The sequence below is a fragment of the Rana temporaria genome, chromosome 7 (genome assembly GCF_905171775.1).
Source record: "Rana temporaria chromosome 7, aRanTem1.1, whole genome shotgun sequence".
Lineage (NCBI taxonomy): Eukaryota > Metazoa > Chordata > Amphibia > Anura > Ranidae > Rana > Rana temporaria.
In genome coordinates, this window is record NC_053495.1 from 171,348,459 (window position 1) to 171,367,277 (window position 18,819).

The 18,819-nt window shown below is 44.6% G+C and overlaps 1 protein-coding gene across 1 annotated transcript in view; it reads right to left on the reverse strand.

Moving 5' to 3' along the window:
• Positions 1-18,819, reverse strand: part of SLC1A7 (solute carrier family 1 member 7) — a 102,395-nt gene that overhangs the window by 78,174 nt on the left and 5,402 nt on the right. Inside the window, exon 2 of the mRNA XM_040360457.1 lies at positions 17,240-17,319. Coding sequence (XP_040216391.1) covers positions 17,240-17,319 — 80 coding nt within the window. The remainder of the gene's footprint in view (positions 1-17,239; positions 17,320-18,819) is intronic.

Genomic DNA, 18,819 nt, shown 5'->3' on the forward strand with positions numbered 1-18,819 from the left:
GCTGCATTCTAGCGATGGCCGCTAGGTGGCGTTCCCGTTGTGCTCAGTGTATAGTATGCAAATTGCATACTAACACCGATTCACAACGTTGCGCGAGCCCTGCGTACGCAATTTACGTAGTTTGCGTACGTCGGGTTTCGCGTAAGGTTGCACATCCTAAAAGCAGGGGCAGCCAATGCTAAAGAATACCCGTCGCGAAATTTGAAATCTACGTCATTTGCATAAGTGATTCGTGAATGGCGCTGGACGCCATTCACATTCACTTTGAAGCAAATGACGTCCTTGCGACGTCATTTGCCACAATGCACGTCGGGAAAGTTTCCCGACGGAGCATGCGCTCTACGCTCGGCGCGGGAGCGTGCCTAATTTAAATGATTTCCGCCCCCTACGGGATCATTTACATTAGGCGCCCTTACGCAGGGCAAGTTTACACAGCGCACACGCAATTTACGGAGCTACTGCTCCGTGAATCGCGGGTAGCGCAGGAAATTTGCGGGGGCGCAGGGCAAAAACGCTGCCCTGCACCTCCGTAAATAAGGGGCAAATCTACCTGAATCCGGGCCAATGAAACAAATGAAATAAACAAAAACTCTACCTTCCACCATCTAAAAGTACAACGTTATCTGTAGCAAATAAACGTCTAGACAACCATCCATTAGGGGAGGAGTCTGCTGTACGAGATCTGTCGGAAGTTCCCGAGTGAGGACCTCTACACTTTTCGTTACTGAGTGGCTTGATTCAAAGAAGGGGAGAGCGTGAGTGGATCGGCGCATAGCATTGGCAGCGGTATTGTCGTGTCTGGCTGTATTACACTATTGTGTTTCCCTTTTTCTTACATGTCCCACACCTGTTGTGGTGTATTGAAGAGGGGGGCTGAAGCCTGTTTTTTGCACCATCGCTAATGACCAAGGCTGTGTCATTGGAGCTACTGAAGTGATTTGAAGCTGAGTATAAGATACCTGTTTCACAGAGCTGTTGTATCCAGTGACACTCTCACGCTGCTGCTAATCAACATTGTTTAACCCTATTTTACCATCTACTCTACAGGGACGGTATTCTGAGATTGAGTACTATTTGATGCTCTGAATTAATTAGCTCTGTATTAATTTATTAATTAATTTCTATACACTAATTTTTTTTTTTTTTTTTTTTCCTCATCTATATATATTTTGTGTGCTTCACCCCACTGTGGCAACACGACTAATCCCCTATTCAGGGTTTTGAATTATTATCACAATTGGATTGATCTTAGTAAGGTATCACATACATTAGTTGTTTTTAGCGCATATGTTTATATTTTTCACAACCATCCATGCATCCACATATATAACTATTAAGTCATAAATAAAGCATAAATGAAATATAAGACTCTAGCAGACACCGATAGCTGGGTAGCCCTGCAACTCTGGTAATAAAGGAGTAACAATCAATTATTGCAGTAACTTATAAATCCAGGGGGCTGTGGACCATGGCTAGAACATAGGTACATAAATGTGTATGGAGCTGTCCCTTAGGTAGGCCGTGAATAATGATACTAATGTCAGATGAACACAGGAGCCAAAATCCAGGCAAATAGAGAGAATGATGGTAAACACCTTATACAACAAGCTGTAGCATTGAGGAAGTGGCAAGCAATCAAGGGTCAAGCATAAACAGATCCTATGTAAATCTCCCATCAAACAATCTCATTGCTGCAGGGAGAAGACAGGCCAGGCACTGTAGCTCTGTGCCCACAGTCCTACAATTGTGTCCACGCCATGGAAGCCAGATAGAGGTGAGGCCAAGAGAATGCATGGAACGGTGTTAGACGCACAGGGGCATGACCTCTGCCCCCAGTTAGGGAGATTTAGACTCCATCTATTTGTCATGAGAACACTACTGTTCCCTTAATTTTCAGGGATTTCCTCTCACTTCCTGATATTTCTATGGGACAGTAAGGCCGCGTACACACGGTCGTTCCAAACCGATGAGAATTGTCCAACGGGCCATTTCCATTTGTTCACCGCTGAAGTGGCCTGATGGTCTGATGTGCGTACACACCATCGTTCCAAAAACCGATCGGGTCAAAACGCGGTGACGTCAAACACACGACGTGCTGAATAAAAGGAAGTTCAATGCTTCCAAGCATGCGTCGACTTGATTCTGAGCATGCACGGGTTTTGAACCGATGCTTTCTGTACTAACCATCGGTTAGATTTTGAAGTATGTTTTAAAATTTTGGACCGAAGGAAAACAGACCGATGGGCTATATACACGGTCAGTTTGGACCGATGAAACTGAACCATTCTCATCAGTTTTGTCCGACCGTGTGTACGCGGCCTCAGTGATGGTAAATATTCCCATTGGGATACAGATGGCAAAAAAATGAACAGAGGTTTTAACTCTCCTTTAGTCTCTATTCAAAATGAAAAAAAAAGTTTTGCCTATAGTTCTACTTTAATGTATTAAAAGATACAAATCTGGTAGAAATCAGACACATCTATCTTACAAGACAGACAATAAAATGCATTAGAATTTTGCATAAGATCCATATTATATTTAAGCTCTAATGAATTGTAATTTCATTCTGCTAAATAATTTGTTAGTTGTCATGCTGACATTTATGATAATTGGCAGTAAAGGTTTGTCTGTTGGAGCATAATAAAACACTTCCTAGCCCCCTTCAGCACACCCATTAGACCCTTGGGATTGGGAGGGTTAATTCTGTAACACCAGCTCCAGGGAGTTGGCTGCATTTTCATCTCCGAACTCATTTTACACTGAAACTACCATGGGTACTGTGAGTCACGTTTTTGAGGGTTAGTGGCTACATTAGACTGGACTTACTGTGCACGTGAATCAAACTCTAAGGCCGCGTACACACGATCGGTCCATCCGATGAGAACGGTCTAAAGGACCGTTGTCATCGGTTAACCGATGAACCTGACTGATGGTCCGTCGCGCCTACACACCATCGGTTAAAAAAACAATCGTGTCAGAACGCGGTGATGTAAAACACGACTTGCTGAAAAAAACGAAGTTCAATGCTTCCAAGCATGCGTCGACTTGATTCTGAGCATGCGCGGGTTTTTAACTGATGCTTTTGCATACTAACGATCGGTTTTGACCTATCGGTTAGGCGTCCATCGGTTAAATTTTAAAGCAAGTTCTAATTTTTTTGACCGAAGGTTAAAGAACCTATAGGGCCCACACACGATCGGTTTGGACTGATGAAAACGGTCCTTCAGACCATTCTCCTCTGGCGATCCTATCGTGTGAAAGACCAGACAACTTTACGTAGTGATATTTATTTATATATATATATATATATATATATATATATATATATATATATATATATATATATATATATATATATATATATATATATATATATATATTCTTGAACTGTTTTACCTTAATTTTTCACTAAAATTATATTTAAAAATAGTTAAGCTGTATATCTGTTAAAGCTACCATATTGTAAATCTCTTTTACATTTCTGTCTACATGTGGCAGTGAGTGAAAGACATTTTTCAGTGGATGCTGTGAACAGTGTGTGTTTCTATTAAGACACGGTGTGGTAGCTACCGTGTGTGTGTAAGCACTGTGTGCTCTGGGGAGAACAATCCAAACACTAGCATTTTAAGAAGGGTCCCTCGCTGAGGCAGGTTAACTAAGCACTCCTCCTGTTTTTAGTACTACAGCTCTGCTCCACATAGGCTGTTATCTGATCTCTCATTTGCTGCACACTTCAAAATGCCAAATGAACGATCTATGCAAAGTTAAAGTTAAGGTAGGAAAAAAAAAATCGATGTCTTTGTATTTAGTGAGAAGGGTGGTCACTGATTAATTGCATTTCATGTAAAAAACATGCACCTGGAAATGGGTGGGTGAGTAGGTAGGAGGGTGGATGATACAGGGTGTATGCTAATGAGGTCAGCTGGTCAACTCCTTCCTGTGTCATGACCTATAGCCTGCCCAGGAAGTAAGGTAGAAGTAATGGATATTAGTTTGAAACATCCATGAAGACAGTGAGGTAAGTGTCTGTAGAATTAATGGAATTCTTTGATATTTTTGCAAAATAAGTACATTATTTCTGTAGCACTCTGAGGCCTAACCCCGCGACATCAAGGTTTAAGGCTGTCTGCAGGCCTATCCAGAAGCAAGAGAGCAGGGTAGGGCTGGGACTGCAGCTTGCAGTCAAACCAGAAGTTATGGTTCTGCCGTCCGGAGAACCTGATGTGGTCGGAGGTACAGGGGAAGCTGTCGCCACAAAGGGACCATCCACCTTATTACCAGAGACCACTGTAAGTAGCTAAAGCAAGTACCAGCGCAGTATTCCTGCCAACCGGGGACAGTGAAGAATTGGGAAACTTCAGCAGGTGTCAAGCCAAGGACCCAGCCAGCGGATGTGATGCTTTCAGAGCAGCCGTGTTTCAAGCCAGGAACCTGTAAGTGCAAAGCTAGGGACCCAGCAGGGACACAGGGGTGACGCTTGAGGAAGATACTCAGTGAGAAGGCTGGAAGTGCTCAAGACATCCAGTTGCAGTGGATCAGCAAGTCTAGTGAGAGAGACTGGGAGCTCAGTGGAGTGTAGATCTACCAGAAGTAATTGTAGAGGAAGTACAGAAGTTTGCTACAACTTGTGTTAGAAACTGTTAAAAGACTGTGCCATAGGAGACAGCGTGTCTACAAATGCAGATGTGGTGTCCGGCTGGGTCCCTGCATGGCTTTCTACCTATAAAAGTCTCAGAGTCTGGTAATTACCATTGCAACTACTTAAGGGTGTTCTGGCCCAAAAACCTCTCTCCCACAGTTCTGTTCAAGAGAAAATAAATCTCTTTGCATTCAAAAGTGTCTGGCACCCATGAATCTACCTTGCATTACACCCACTATGCCTTATAACCCACTCTACACAGGATGTCAGCTGTCCCTTACTCTGGAGGTTCTCCTCAGGCCGCGTACACACCATCAGTCCAAACCGATGAAAACGGACCGAAGTTCAGTTTCATCGGTCCAAACCGTCCGTGTTTACACCCCATCGGTCTTTTGTCCTTAGGAAAAAAATGAGAGAACTTGCTTTAAAATCGAACCGATGGACCGCTGACCGATAGGTCCAAACCGATGGTTAGTACACAAAAGCATTGGTTCAAAAAATGCGCATGCTCAGAATCAAGTCGACGCATGCTTGGAAGCATTGAACTTCTTTTTTTTAAGCACGTCGTGTGTTTTTCGTCACCGCGTTCTGACCCGATCGGTTTTTGGAACGATGATGTGTACGCACATCAGACCATCAGTCTACTTCAGCGGTGAACCGATAAAAACGATCCGTCGGACCATTCTCATCGGATGGATCGACCGTGTGTACGCAGCCTTAGACCAAAGGGGACCCGGGACCTTGCTACAATGCTATATTTTTACATGGGGAGCTGGAATTTAGAAAAAAAAGGTGAACTTATCCTTTGAAAAAGTAACCTTGGAAAAAAAATGTAATCATATTGTTATATCTTCCTGGGCTGATGATGTCATGGTTCTTTGGTAATAACGCACAGGAGCCCAGAACAAAAACTTGGCATTGCAGTTTCCTTTCCATTGCCTGTTACTCTATTATTTTTAATATCAGGTAGAGAAGCGGAAATGAATAAAATACACTGCAGCAGCCAAATCTATCATAATGACAAGCACAGAGATGAACCTGTACAAAATGATTTCTTAGATCCCTGGGACAGAGGCCAGCCACAAAGGCATGTAATGTTTATGGAGACCGTCATAACCTGACATATTTCATAAATGTCATTACTTGGGGTTCAGTAAAGGGGAATATTACGTAATTCATCAGCAGCAACATCCTCGGAAGTTACTTTATTATATCCAGACCGCTATATATCTAACCATTCTGACTAGCCTGCAGAAAGGATCAACAAATCATGAACTAAACTTTGAGTTTAAAATGAATGTGTAAAGCTAAAAACTCTGGGCAAATAGAAAACACACAATAAGTGCGGCTTTGTATACCTTAAAGCAGAGTTCCACCCATTTAAATGTCAGCAGCGACAAAAAGTGTAGCTGCTGACTTTTAATAAACAGACACTCACCTGTCCCACGATCCAGCGATGCAGGCACACAGAGCCTTGCTCCTTTCCCCCTCCTCTCCGCGGCGCTGGCATTGTAATTGAGGGCGTCCAGCTATGGCTTCACATCAAAGGAATGGAGCGGCCGCACCCGAGAGAGAATCCATCCGTTAGGGGCATATGGGTGCCGCCCCCCCTATCCCCCTATCCATGCATCCGGGCCTCTGATCTACATGCAGGGCGCCAGGCGCATGGATTCCAATGGGAGCCCACCCAGTTGTGTGATAATAGCGAATGAATAATCACTATTGTCACACTGATTCTCCTCCCAGCCAATCAGGAATAGGGTCGTGAGACTCGTTTCCTGATTGGCCGAAAGGAGAAGCGAACCTATCGGGGGAGGAGAAGAAGGGAGGAGACGCACGACTGGAGGAGACGCAGGAGTAGCCCGATTGACCGACCCGCATGCCGCCACTTTGACTCCAGGAATTGCTCACCCGCAGCGACTCAGCCATCCAGCATCCAGCACTCCCTGGCTCTGACGGAGGAGAGGAGGGGAGATCGGAGGCATCCATAAGGTAAGGAGGCTGTCTGTCTAGTCCAGTGGTTCTCAACCTTTTAGTGCCGTGACCCCTTGATAAAATTTGCCAAGTTGTGGGGACCCCTAACAGTAAAATTATTTTTGTAGCGTGGGTTGTCAGCACCCAAGGCAAGACAAGTAATTTGCGCCCCTAACTCACGGAAATTTAGCGCTCTCTGATTCCTCCACTCGTACAGTATTAAAACCGCATATGGTACATTTTAGGATGTATCTCTCTTTCTCTTTGTTCTCTTCTTTTTCCCTTTTATCTCTCGCTATCCTAATTTCTTGTTTTTTTCCCCATCCCTCTCTCTAGCCGTCTTTCTTGTTTATTCGCTTATTCTTTCTCTCACTTTTTCTTTCTTCCTCCCCCTCTTTTCATCTCCCTTCCATGTATTCTCTACTTTAATTCCTTCTCTTACTCTTTGGTGGAGGGGGAATGGGATGAGTGGCAATGCTAGGGGGAGTTCTGATCAGCCAACTTAGGTGCTCTTGATCAAGGTCATCTACTGATCTGAGAACTGTAGTGGGGACTTTTTATGGCAACTATAATCACATGTAGTGTTACTCACTGTGTCTCCGACTTTGTGGTGTCTCGTAGTATTGACACCTATGCTTAAATCAGGAGATAGGGTCTCCTCCAGCTCCTCCCACCCCACAATCCTCACCAGTCAGCGGACCTCTAGTCTCTGCCCCCCAGTCATGCCGTGAACTGAATTGGCGGCTGCAAAGAGGCTGAGTGGGCGATCGTGTGTTCCAGGAACAGCCCAGCTGGGTGGCCATCAGCTCCAGAGACAGCCCTGCTGAGCAGCCGCAAGAGGGTTGAGAGTGGTGCAGGCTTCAGGAACAGCCCAGGATTTGGTGACCCCTGGCAAATCATCATTTGACCCCCAAAGGGGGTCCCGACCCCCAGGATGAGAACCACTGGTCTAGTCCCACAGGGGGGCGGAGGGGTGTTGCTGGTGTTCCCGCATTGATGTCCATCTCCTGGGTCTCCAGTCTCGCCTCACGCCAAGGGGGGGTGGTGTTGGTTTGACCTTCCCCCGAATTATTGAGCACCAGCCGCCACTATTGTATGCTATGGGCCCAATCACACAGCTTCATTTTATTCCATAATGTTTAGCGGCATAAACCAAAACAATCAAACTCTGTGCCCACAGTCCCATTTCTGACCATATTTTACACTGGTTACTACACAAATGAACATTGTCATGTCAGGGGGTAGATGTAAACATAAACGATGTGTAGGCAGCAGCTCAGGTGGAAAATGGTCTTGGACTTTAATCATTCTGAATGATTGAAAGCCAAGGTAATTTTGTGCCGCTGCTGCGTACACATTGTTGATGTTTACATTTCCCCCCCAAATGAGTCCTTCAATAGATAGCAACGGTGCAGAATGAGCTTGTCCTTCAGTCGTTTAAAATTAGATCTTTCTGTGCTGCCAACGGCTAGTGAGATATTCAGGGCTAGATTTAAATCAACAAGAAGCTTGTACAGCTGTTAAATAAGATATAAAACAGCTGTGAAGATGCTGCCTCTACAAGCTTTATCAGATAAAACTGGGCACCTTCACTAAAAATAAGTGCAAATAACATTTAGATTATGAGATCTCAAGTTTACATGTATATTCCATATTCTGCAAAACAGTTTTGTGAAGAAGTTCAACTTTTGCACTGTTTTCCTGCACATTATTGTCCTGCTGCCCTCTGCTGGATGACTCCGTTTAAGAAAACACATGCAGCTATGATTAGTTTTTGTTTCATTCTACCCCAGCCTTTCTTACACCTTCTATCATGAAGGAACCCTTGAAGCAACCTTCATGTTTCAGGGAACCCTTTCCAATTATTATTATATCTAAAGCTCACAGTAAATTACTGTGGTGGTCAGTCAGATGCTTCTAAGGCCTCGTACAGACGGGCAAACATGTACGATGAAAACGGTCCGCCGGACCGTTTTCAGCGGACATGCCCACCCGGAGATTTCTGTATGATGGCTGTACACACCATCATACAGAAATCAGCGCGTACACGATGCGCGGCGACGAGGCCGCTCCTTCGCGGCGACGATGACGCGGCGACGTGCGCGGCCCTGGCAGTTCAATGCTTCCACGCATGCGTCGAAGTCATTCGACGCATGCGAGGGATGGCGGCCGCTCGGACATGTACGGTAAGTCTGTACAGACGACCGAACATGTCCGACGGACAGGATTCCAGCGGGCATGTTTCTAAGCAAGTTTAGAAACATTTGCCCGCTCGAAAACGGTCTGGCGGGCAAATGTACGCTGGAATCCTGTCCGCTCGGCTGTACAGACGACCGAACATGTCTGCTGAAACTGGTCCGCGGACCAGTTTCAGCAAACATGTACGGTCGTGTGTACGGGGCCTTAGGCCGCGTACACACGGTCGATCCATCCGATGAGAATGATCCGACGGACCGTTTTCATCGGTTCACTGCTGAAGCAGACTGATGGTCTGATGTGCCTACACACCATTGTTTCCAAAACCAATCGGGTCAGAACGCGGTGACGTAAAACACACGATGTGCTGAAAAAAACGAAGTTCAATGCTTCCAAGCATGCGTCGACTTGATTCTGAGCATGCGCGGGTTTTGAACCGATGCTTTTGTGTACTAACCATCGGTTTTGACCTATCGGTCAGGCGTCCATCGGTTTGATTTTAAAGCAAGTTCTCTTTTTTGGACCGAAGGACAACAGACCGATGGGCCGTACACACGGTCGGTTTGGACCGATGAAACTGAACTTCAGTCCGTTTTCATCGGTTTGGGCCGACCGTGTGTACGCGGCCTTACATTGGTGCTTAGTGGGATGAATGTTAACATATAGATAGCTAAAAAATCATTGGTGTTAGTGGTTACATATTTGAGATTGTTCAATGCTTAAGAAACTCCTAGCAACTTCTGAAGAAACCCTAGGGTTTCATGCAGTGGTGGCTGAGGGGCCCCCTAGTCGCTTGTGCCAGCCCCTAATCTCCATGTGGGACGCTAGACGCATAGAGTTCTAGAAGGTTTTTTTTTTTAAGCATAGACTCTAATTGGCTTCAAAAAGGTTGGGCTTCAAAAATGTTGAGCCCACCCACTTGTGACATTAGCGAATAAACATTCGCTATTGTCTTCCTGCTTCTCCAGATTGTCTGGGAGAAGCGACCGGATTGGCCGGGAGGAGAAGCCGGACAAGCTGCCCGTGACCAGGATGTGGTAAGTGCGGGGCTGGCCGGCTGGCGAGCGGGCAGGTGGGTGGCCAAGCGAGTGGGCACAGGGTGCCACCCCACACCCCCAAAAAGGAGCACCAGCCACCACTGGTTTCATGGAACCTTGGTTAAAAAAGGCTGCTCTACCTAATAAAAATAAAGGGAAAACCTTGATACCGTAGAGAAGATTCCAGAGGTTGCTAGTGGTTCCTTGAGTAAGGAACCATCTCTGCCACCAAAGTAGGTTGCTACTGAAACCAATGATCTTGTTAGCTATGATAAATTATTCCCACTGACCAAAAGTATAAGGAAAAATGTTTTCCTTGACCATCACACTAAAGTACAGTGGGCCAGATTCAGGTACAATTGCGGCGGCGCAACGTAACCCGTTTACGTTACACCGCCGCAAGTTTTCAGTGTTAGTGCCCGATCCACAAAGCACTTACCTGTAAACTTGCGGCGGTGTATCGTAAACACGTCCGGCGCAAGCCCGCCCAATTCAAATGGGGCGTGTACCATTTAAATTAGGCGCGCTCCCGCGCCGGACGTTCTGCGCATGCTCCGTTTGCAATTTTCCCGACGTGCTTTGCGTGAAATTACGGCGGCGCGACGTGCTTGTGAATTGCGACGTGCGTAACGTACTTACGCCGGAAAAAAAATTCAAAATCGACGCGGGAACGACGGCCATACTTTAACATGGCTGGTGTAAAGTTAAGCAATGAAAAAGATTGCTGAACTTTGCGACGGGAAACTATGACTTGCGCCGACGTAACGAACGCGAAAACCGTCGTGGATCGCCGTAACTGCTAATTTGCATACCCGACACTGGAAAACGATGCAAACTCCCCCCAGCGGCGCGGCCGCGGTACTGCATCCTAAGATCCGACAGTGTAAGACAATTACACCTGTCGGATCTAAGGGATATCTATGCGCAACTGATTCTATGAATCAGTCGCATAGATACTCTGAGAGATACGACGGCGTTTCAGAGAAACACCGTCGTATCTCTTCTGTGAATCTGGCCCAGTATGCTGTAGATGCAGCAATATAAGGGAACTGTTTTACCTGCCAAAGGATTTGTATTTCTGTCCCTCCAGTTGTTAACATTTAAAATCTCTGCCACACAGCACAGCCGGTCGTGTGTAGGCCGCATCGGTCAGTTGTCCTTCGGTCCAAAAAAAGAGAACTTGCTTTAAAATTTGACCGATGAACGCCTGACCGATAGGTCAAAACCGGTCGTTAGTACGCACGACCATCGATTCAAAATCCACGCATGCTCAGACTAAATGAGGGGACGGGAGCGCTCGTTCTTGTAAAACTAGCGTTTGTTTTGGAGATAGCACATTCATCACGCTGTAACAGACAGAAAAGCGCAAATCGTCTTTTACTAACACAAATCAGCAAAAGCAGCCCCAAGGGTGGCGCCATTGGATTTGAACTTCCCCTTTATAGTGCCGTTGTACGTGGTTTACGTTCCGTGTTCTGACACGATCAGATTTTAAACTGATGGTGTGTAGGCACATCAGACCATCAGTCAGCTTCATCGTTTAACCGATGAAAACGGTCCTTTGGACCGTTCTCGTCGGATGGACCGATCGTGTGTATGCGGCCTTACAGGTCTAGTCTCATCCTCAGTGACAGGACAGAAAAAGAGCACATTGAGATGTACATCACTCTTTCACTCTGTCCCCTCCTCCTATCAGCATACCTCTTGCTAGCACGTGATCATTGCAGCACATCAGGCTAGTTATTTTTGCAGCTTCCTCAGTTTGGGTTTTACTGTACAGGGACTGAAATAAGAGAAACTCAGATACTTATATTTATATATAAAATAAATAAAACAAAAATACAGATCTGTGTTCATTTATGTTCTTTTTATCTGCCTTCAGCTTTAACACCTGCATGTGGTATTAGATCGCAGTTTATAATTCTATAGATTAAAATAAATCTTGCTGTGCGAGTGAGTGTTGACCCATCTTCTGTGTCTGTCCATAAGATACGGTATATATTTATTTTTATAACAGCTTTTACATACTTATCAAATTAAACTAAATATTAATCTTTAAGGTCTTTTGAGTATAAGAACCCCACATCATTTATTTTTATTTTTTTCCAGTAACAAAAAGGTATTTAGCCTAATAAATAAATCCTCACCCACCAATCTCTTTTTGTTTAGGAAAGCTTTATTACCCCATTGACGTTATATTTCAACACACAACCATGAAAAATAATCCATTTGTATAAATCACCAGCGTTACATTATTAGAAGACAGAAACGGATTTGCGCAGCAGCAACTGGGGCAATAAATCAGTCTTTGTAAACCTATTATTACAAAATCTGAAAGACGTTACACATTCTTGCATTAGCAGCTCACCCAGCATGTTTTCGAACTTCTAAGAAATTGAGACAAGTGCCCTATCCCCTCTACTAGGTTTATTCTTGTTAATTATCTGATATAATGTAATAGAAGATGCTTTGAATGGTTAGGATTTTTGACCTTCACACTAGATAAAGCCAAGCCAAGAGAAGGAACTTGGCCCTGGTTTAGGCTAATTTATTCCCCCAGCTATTCTACAACACATTAAATGTATATTTCTTTATAGGTTCATTCTATTCTATTCTCTTCATAGATGACATAATCAGATTATATTATTTCAATCAACTTAATTTCTTAATTACTTGTCATCAAATAGCTGCCATGAAGCTATGATTATGACATTTCATGTTACATAATCTTATCCTACAATCCGCTAGGTTATCTATTTTCATTTACATTTATAAGAGTTACTTTCCTGAATGATTACGCCTTTTTCTACTATACTAGTGTACATGTTCTGTTAATAGAATATATATTTCTATCATATTATTGTACATGCTCTGTTAATGGAATTTTGTTGATAATTATAAAATTCAATAAAGTATTTGAAACAGAAATTGAGATAGTGGAAAGTGGATATTTTTTCTTAATATTGAGAAAATGGATAGTGGATATTCTTTCTATTTTTGTTTTACTTTTTAAAGCCCAATTTTGGCCAAAAATGTCCTTTTAGGTGGAAAGACTATATATATATATATATACCGTATTTATTGGGGTATAGCTCGCTCCCGCGTATATCGCGCACCCCTAAATTTGCCCAGAAATTCCTGTGAAAAAAAGATTTTTGTACTTACAGTTTGGTGTCTTGCACGGCGTCCATCAGCGGCCTCGTCGGGTCCGGCGTCCGTCTGCGGCTTCGGGTGTCCTCTTCGTCGGGTCCGGCGTCCTTCTGCGGCGTCCTTCTGCGGCGTCCTCCTCGCTCGTTTCCCGCTTTCCCACGCCGAGTTTGAATACTGCGCCGGTATATACCGAGCGCAGTACACTCGCGTATAGTCGGCAATGCTCGCGCTGACGTCCTGGACGTACAGGACGTGAGCGCGAGTGTAGCAGAGACTGCCCAACTATACACGAGTGTACTGCGCATATATTCGGATATATGCGCATATATGTCGGCGCAGTATTCAAACTCGGCGCGGGAAAGCGGGTATCGGCGTATATCGCGCACCCACGATTTTGCCCTGATTTTCAGGGCAAAATAATGCGCGGTATACGCCGATAAATACGGTATATATGTGTTCATATAGAATCTGCATTCAAAGTGCTTGTAAACTCTGTTACACCACTTGTACCTAAAGGTAAGCCTATAATAAGGCTTACCTGTAGGTACTGGAAATATCTCCTTAACCTGCACAGTTTAGGAGATATTTACCATATATGCTTGCGCCGATGTCATCGGTGCATGAGCACTGAAGAAATGGCTAGTTCGTGCCGTTTCTAAAGGGCCTGTGCCGTGACCGGCGTTTCGCACGCGCTGGAGTGACGTCATCGCGGCTTCAGCCAATCACAGCGCCGGAGCCTGTGAACCCAGAAATAAATCCAGGAGACATGTCGCTGGTCACAGCGGTGTACGGGGACCACTGCAACAGCTTTAATCTAAGGTAAGTATTTCATAATAAGCTAGTATTCGATGCAATGCATACTAGCTCATTATGCCTTTGTCTTGCAGGTTTTTTTTTTTTATGGGTTTACAACCACTTTAAAGACAGCCTGCACTTAGAAAAATACAACGCTATTGCTGAGCATCTGGAAATGCTATGTGCCTGGTTCATACCAACATTTTAAGATGGGAATGAGAGACATCTATTAGTGGTGAAAGTACAGTATGTAGGCATAGGAATCAGTGGTGAGGAGGCCAGGAGCTCGCAGTTTGGATACATCATTTGCATTTATACAAGATGTGGAAACTGTGAGTGCACAATCCCTAAGTTTTAATAAATCGTTTTAAATGGTATTGTGCTATGCATTATTTTATATTTTGAGCAGAATTGGAGAAATCGTTCTTCAAAAGAGAGAGTGTGTCCTTCACTATTGGAGCTGGTGTTCCTGACTATCGAGGATCTTCCTATACTAACAAGGCCCCTTTCACATGTGCGGACCGTAGGTCCGCATTTTCATCCATCCGTTGTGGATAAAAACGGGACATACATTGGTCCCTATGTGATTGCGGGTGTCAGCGGATGACTATCCGCTGACACCCGTAATCACCCGCCTCCGCAAAGCTCCGATTTTTCGGACGGAAGAAAATCCTATTTTTCTTCCGTCTGGCGGATCGGATTGGATGAACACGGACATATGGTCCGTGTTCATCCGATCCCCCATTAGGGGAGAGCGGAGGAAAGACAGGGCGGTCCCTGCACAGTGTGCGGGGACCGCCCTGTCAGCTGACGGCTCAGCAGGGATTTTACGGAGGATCCCCGCTGAGCTTTACGGACACAGGGAATATCTGCTCACTTCAGAATCATCACTGTCTTTGGACTTTTTCGGCATATTGTGGACTTATATAGTGGTGCTTTTAATTTGTTGCACTTTAGTATCAAGTTTCACGTTTTTGCACTTTATTAATTTCAGTTGAGGATTTTTACTAATGCTTTACAAATTCATATTGAATAAGCGCACCATTATTTTGTATATTTTATTTATGAGTTCACTTATTGAATGGTAGCAGCTGTTCTTTGTTTACTTTATTAATATCTCACATTATAAGGTACAGTATATTTGCATAGCAGTGCACAAGTTCTTTTCTATAAAACATGTTATTGGGAAGCTGTTACTGGCAGCTCCTGGTCTCTGCAATTGGGAGCCAAAGGGATGCGCTTAAGATCATATGACTGCTGTGACAGTCAATCCCAGTGATTACATGATCGGAAAGCCATCTCTGCCTCCTAAGCATTCACACCCACTTAAAGCGGAGTTTCACCCACAAATGGAACTTTCGCTTTTTGGAATCCTCCAAAGGTATTTTGCTCCCATTTCCAGGCATAGATAGCCGAGCCACCCCCGGCTATCTACACCACGTCAGGCTAGGGTGACCACATTTCCAAACTGCCATTCAGGGACACAGACCCTCTCTCACCTTCCCCAAAAAAAGATAAGGGGGGGGGGGTAAAATGTAGTCTCGGGGTTGATGGGGAAATTGGCGGCGGGTTATTTGTCAGGTGAATGTGTAACTTGCCACCAGATGCAGTGCCGCCCGCTTGCCACCCATAGCCTGCCACCAGATGCAGTGCTGCTGTCACTCCCTCTGCATGAGCCACGTGCGTAGAAGGAAAGGAGTGGTGTCACTATCTGGAGAGTGAAGATCGCACCTGTCCCTGCTGCTTGCCGCTGGGTGCTGGAAAAGGAGGAGGTGCCGAGGTGGGTGGGGACAGCAGTGCTGCACTAGGCGCAGGCCTCACTCCTGGTCTCACTGTCTGAGAGTAAATTTTCACTGGTTGCAAGATGCCAGGCAGCGCTGGCCCTAGCAACCAGTTCTGGAAATGTAGTTATTAGTTAGTAGGGGGTGGCTGCATCCTCTATTTCATTCCGGGACATTGTATTGTCCCAGAATGAAGGTGCCCAGGACCCAGGACAGACATGTCAATTGCGGGACAGTCCCAGGCAATCCAGGACACTCCCCCCCATCCCCCGCTGTCTTCTGGGAGACACACAGGTCCCAGAAGACAGCAGGGACCAGTGGGATCGCGCATGCACAGTAGGGGACCAGGAAGTGAAGCCGCAAGGCTTCACTTCCTGATTCCCTTAATAAAGATGGTGGCAGAAGCAGCACACAAAAGGCCAAGCGATAGATCGGCTTTGGGTGCCGATATCGCGGGCACCCTGGACAGGTAAGTGTCCTTATTTTAAAAGTCAGCAGCTGCAGTATTTGTAGCTGCTGACTTTAAAAAAAAAAATAGGCGGAACTCCGCTTTAAAGGACCACTGCAGGGCAGCGGCAAGGGGTAAAGCAAGTTGTAAAAACTAAAACATTAGATCTAAAGGATAAGTTCACCTTTATGAAAAAAATGCACACATTTTAGCAGGTCAAAAAAAAAGTGTTCATTTATTTGTTTTTTCACAGAAGACCTGCAGAGCATTACACCTCCGATTAGTGGATCGCAGGTACAAAGTCAGGCTCCTACAGACACTGTCTAAGGGCCCTTTCACACTGATTCAATTTTGATCAGTTCAGTTAAAAATGTTGAACAAAAATGCATCCCTTTAAATCTCTAAGGCCCCATACACACGAGCGGATTTATCCGCGAATACGGTCCAGCGGACCGTTTCCGCGGATAAATCCTCTCGAGGATTTCAGCGGATTTCCATGCGATGGAGTGTACTCACCATCGCATTGAAATCCCCCCCAAAATCCTCTGGCGATGACGTGTCGCGCCGTCGCCGCGATTATGACGCGGCGACGTGCGCGACGCTGTCATATAAGGAATTCCACGCATGCGTCGAATCATTACGACGCATGCGGGGGATCCCTTCGGACGGATGGATCCGGTGAGTCTATACAGACCAGCGGATCCATCCGTTGGGATGGATTCCAGCAGATAGATTTGTTTAGCATGTCAGCAAATATTTGATCTGCTGGAATCCATCCCAGGGGATAAATATCCGTGGAAACAGATCCGCTGGAGTGTACACACCATAGGATCTATCCGCTGAAACCCATTCGCTGGGATTTTTCAGCGGATGGATTCTATCGTGTGTATGGGGCCTATGAGCTGTTCACACCAGTCTAATGCGTTTCAGTTGGTTTTCCTGCTTCATGCATTTTAGGTACATGCTTAGTGCGTTAAAAAAAATGAACCAAAAACACACCTCCCTGTTGAAGTGAAACTGTGGTAAAAAATGCTTGGAAAATGTAACCCTCCTGTGGGAAGGGCTTTATCCAGTCACATGCCCAGGGCAAAATGCACCACAAATATGGCAAAAACACAGCAAAAATGCATATGTCTAATAAAACAATTGTAAACCAAGCTTAACAGGATAGACATACATTGTAATACCTTAAATAAAAGATTAAAAAGTGTTTTATCACCTTGATACCACAAGCGGCAGGATCAGCATTTTCAGCATCCGCATGAGGAGCTCCCCAGGAAACTGAAAGTAACTAATCTCCTGTAAGAAACAATACACATTGTTAGGATCACACAGCATGGTTGCAATTGGCTAAATAACTGGAAAATGTGATTTAGTTGTAAAATAATATACACTGTGTATATGGCTTCATATAAAAAGAAATTAATTGAAAAAAAAAAATGTTTTTTTTTTTTTACCAAAAACTGATTTCTATAAATATGTGAAAGGGTTGCTACATTTAGAACCCCAGTCAGAGTTTATTGCTTTCAGTGTTCCTGCTGGAGGAAGTATTGAACTCTGCACAGTAACAATTTGACAGCAGTTGCTGACCAGCAATGGCAAGCTGTTACGCCAAGTACAGAGGTCAATATTGGTTCTAATATAAATCCGTGACGTCTCGGCTTTTATCCTGTTTTTTATCTGTGTTCAGCTTTGAGGAAACGGGAGTGGTGTTTTTTCCCCCGAAACGCATTTGGTATTTTTATGTGACCTTTTTTTTTTTCAACAAATAAAATTATCTTGGACTCCTTGGGACTTTAGCACAGTCAAAATGTAATAAAAAAAGACGTTTAATAATATAAAAAAGAGTATTTTTATTGTACAAATAATTCCTTAAAAGAAGAAATCATATAAATGTTAAAAAACTTTGAAAAACTCTGATGATGCCATATGCAAATCCCCCCATCTCAGATTCATGCACCCAAGAATATACAAAAATAATCATTAAAAAGGTACATATAACAGCCCCTGTTCTTTTTTACTATTATTGTTGTATATTCTTGGGTGCATGAATCTGAGATGGGGGGTTTGCATATGGCATTATCAGGTTTTTTCAACGTTTTTTAACATTTATATGATGTCTTCTTTAAGAAATTATTTGTACAATTAAAAATACTCTTTTATATTAAAAAAGATAAATAAAAGAAACGACTGAGGTCACCAGTGATCCACCTCCATCCACTGCTGTATCCTGGCCTAGCCCAACAAGGCCCAGGCCTGGGGCAGCACTTTGCAGGAGGGCAGCATGGAAATAGTTCCCGCCGGCTTGCGCTACACTGTTTGTGTGCTTCGAATTTTGACTGTCCCATCATCCTGGACCACAAACCTTCCTGACTGTGCTATTTGTTTTCTTCTTCACCTTTAGCATGGTTATATCTAGTTAGTTGACAGGCTTTCTTTGCGTACACACTGTCAAGACCAAATCTCCTCGTTCTCAAACGCGGTGACGTACAACACATACAACGGCAGGGGAAGTTCGACTTACTGGGTCCCCACTTTTATTGAGAAGATCCCAAGCTGGGTGCTGTTTGGTGGGGGATCGGTCTGAGGAGAACCCGGAGGCAGGTGATACAACAGGGCTTGAACGAACCACCGGGGATCTGGGCACCGGACACTGACAGGTCACATTCAAACTGTCAGTCGGTGACCACAAAGACATACTGGGAGGATTTGCTTTACCGTCCTAACTTTCAAGCACTAGGCCTGTGGCAGAGGTCTCATCTGGACATCCAGATCTAATTTAGAGCCAAGTCTGTGGCA